The following is a 2,540-nucleotide window of genomic DNA, read 5'->3' on the forward strand; positions in this document are numbered from 1 at the left end:
TTTTTTGAATAAATGAATGAATGCATGAGTAAAGCATTATACATTTGACTACATTTCGTATCAACTACGCTGGAAGTACTAGAAAGTTTTGTCAGACTTTCATAAATGATGAGCTTGTAAGTGCTTAGAAAACAAGATATGATAATTGTGAAAAGGAAAACCTAAGATTGTCACCTTCTTCATAATCTAGTTAGTAGTACTACACTTATTTTAAATAGGGATATTGTCTTTTCAATTACTGAATAAATGAATAAATCATACAGAATCTGCCATTTTTAAGTGTAAAGCCTTTTGAAGATATAACACTGTTATAAACAGATGCTGTGCTGTGAATAATTCAATTTGAAATCATCTCAAGCAAAATGCTAGGCTCAGTTAAGCCCAACTCTATCCTTCTGCTTGCAAAGTTGATTTTTATGAATGACTTTTTTAGCTTTGGTTCCTTGATCTTCATGCAAAATTAACTTAACTATCATCAAAATTTCATGCTCTATAACCTAAGTCACTTCAGCTAGATGTCACCCATGTGACTCATTGAAGTGTGACCAGAGATGAGAAAATGAACTATGACAGAATTGAGAGTATGGTGGTGGAGGAACTATGACATAAATGATAAACAAATATAAAGACAGAAACCAAGAATCTCCTAGCTGTCTTTCTATTGCAAAGACTGCTTTTCCATACTGTGGGGGAAATGATGAGTGGAGAGTAATGGAAAAACAACAGTATAAAGCTCTTTATTTAAGAAAGAGAAATGCACTAATGAATAGAATCACTATCAGTTAGACACCAACTAGATTCCTAAGGAAAATGTATCATCAAAATAATTCTTACCATAACTAAAGAAGAAAAGCTCTGAATTAGAGCCATTGACTACATCAAGGAAAATTTTCTAGTTTATTTCTACTTGTTAATCAAAGCAGATTAAATCAAATATCCAAGTGAAACCAACCCTTAGATGTCATGTTAGGATTTTGTGATAATAGAAGGATTAACTCTGTATAGCACCTATCCTACTGATTTGCCATTTTCTCTGATGTTAACTTTGAGCAACTCTTACCTTGGAGGTTAGTATATTTACCTGTGTGAAATTTAGTTCATTGAAAATATTCAATATTCATGCTCTTGAATGCTATATCTTTTTTTTTTTTTTTTTTTTTTTTTTTTGCCTTTAGGGACACTTTTACTTGGAAAATTACAACACTAGTACAAGTCTTACACATTTAACATTTGCTTGTTGAAAGCAATTCATAATATCAAAATTAATCATGTTTTACTTTTTCCTCACAAGAACACAAAAATGATGAAGGGGAACTTAAAACAGAAAAATTTAAAAAGGTAACACAACTTTTCTCTTAGTAGTCCTTGGGTAGTTACGACAGAAGACTTTCCATCTTTTGTTTCTTTGAATGAAGACCTTGATCCAAAGTCTTGTTTGTTTCTAGTACCTGCTTCTGCCTCCCCCTCTATCAGATCGGCTTCCTCCACGGCCACCTCCTCTTGGTGCTCCGCGGCTTGAACTGCTGTAGGAATCACGTGGAGGAGGGTACCCCCTTTCCATAGAAGGGGGAAGCCCCCGGTCTTGTCTGCCAACGCGATCACGGCCACTTGAGTAGAGATCACTTCTGCTGCTTGAGTAACTGTCTCGACTTCCACCGTAGCCATCACGGGAGCTGCTGTAATCATCATAGCGACTGCTTCCTCCGTAAGACGGCGGGGGCCCTCGTGTCGGAGGTGCGCTGCGTGAGTTACCATAGCTCTCATAGGAATCTCTGTAGGAACCTCCACTTGGATGATCTGAATAGTCACGATCCCGACCATAGCCATCTCTATCACCATAGCCTCTGGATGGATAGTCATCACGTGAGCTGGAATGACTGTAATCACGGTAAGTATAATCTCTCGGCGGTGGTGCATAATCTCTGGTATCACGAGAGCTTGGGTAATCTCGGCTTGAGTAGCTGTCTTTCGTAGAATATCCATCATCTCTTGGGGACAAATACACATCTCTACGCGATGGCAGGGGCTCCCTTCGTGGCGGGCCTCCGTAGCTGTCTCTTCCACGAGATACCGGGGCTCTTCCTCCCATTCCGCTGCTGCTTCGAACTGGTCCTGAAGGCGTAGATCTCTTAGGTGGCGGACCCCCGCTTCGTGGTGGTGGTCCTCTTTTTACTGGAAGTGGTCCCCTGGAAGAACTCATGTTAAAGTTCATGGAATAACCACCGTCATCCATGTATCCGCCACGTGAAGGGGGTCCTCTGGTTCCCTTGAATGCTATATCTTATAATATTAGTGTTATTATGGACTTTGTTTATGAAAGCATATTACTTACTAGGCTATGTCCTCTGATAGAAAGCCAACATATGACCTTATTTTCCTATTTACAAATAAAAAAGCATTGATTTCAATATTAAACTAATAATTTGAAACTGAATAGTTTGATTTTATTCATGTTAATATTTGCAAACTAAAACACCACGCCTTAATTGGCATATTTAAAGGTTTTAAAACAAATTCTTGTTATGCATTGTTTATCTTCT

The 2,540-nt window shown here is 38.2% G+C and overlaps 1 protein-coding gene across 1 annotated transcript; it reads right to left on the reverse strand.

Moving 5' to 3' along the window:
* Positions 1–1,195: 1,195 nt before the first annotated feature.
* Positions 1,196–2,261, reverse strand: LOC311602396 (RNA binding motif protein, X-linked-like-1). The gene has a single exon (XM_084790378.1). The coding sequence runs from the start codon at positions 2,231–2,233 to the stop codon at positions 1,442–1,444; it is 792 nt and encodes a 263-aa protein (XP_084646504.1). The 5' UTR covers positions 2,234–2,261; the 3' UTR covers positions 1,196–1,441.
* Between the last annotated feature and the right edge of the window lie 279 nt (positions 2,262–2,540).

This window comes from Acomys minous, assembly GCF_964271855.1.
Source record: "Acomys minous genome assembly, chromosome: 7".
Lineage (NCBI taxonomy): Eukaryota > Metazoa > Chordata > Mammalia > Rodentia > Muridae > Acomys > Acomys minous.

Bases quoted from the DNA above. Each gene is read 5' to 3' on its own strand.
- LOC311602396 (XM_084790378.1), bottom strand. From the start codon at position 2,233: ATGGATGACGGTGGTTATTCCATGAACTTTAACATGAGTTCTTCCAGG.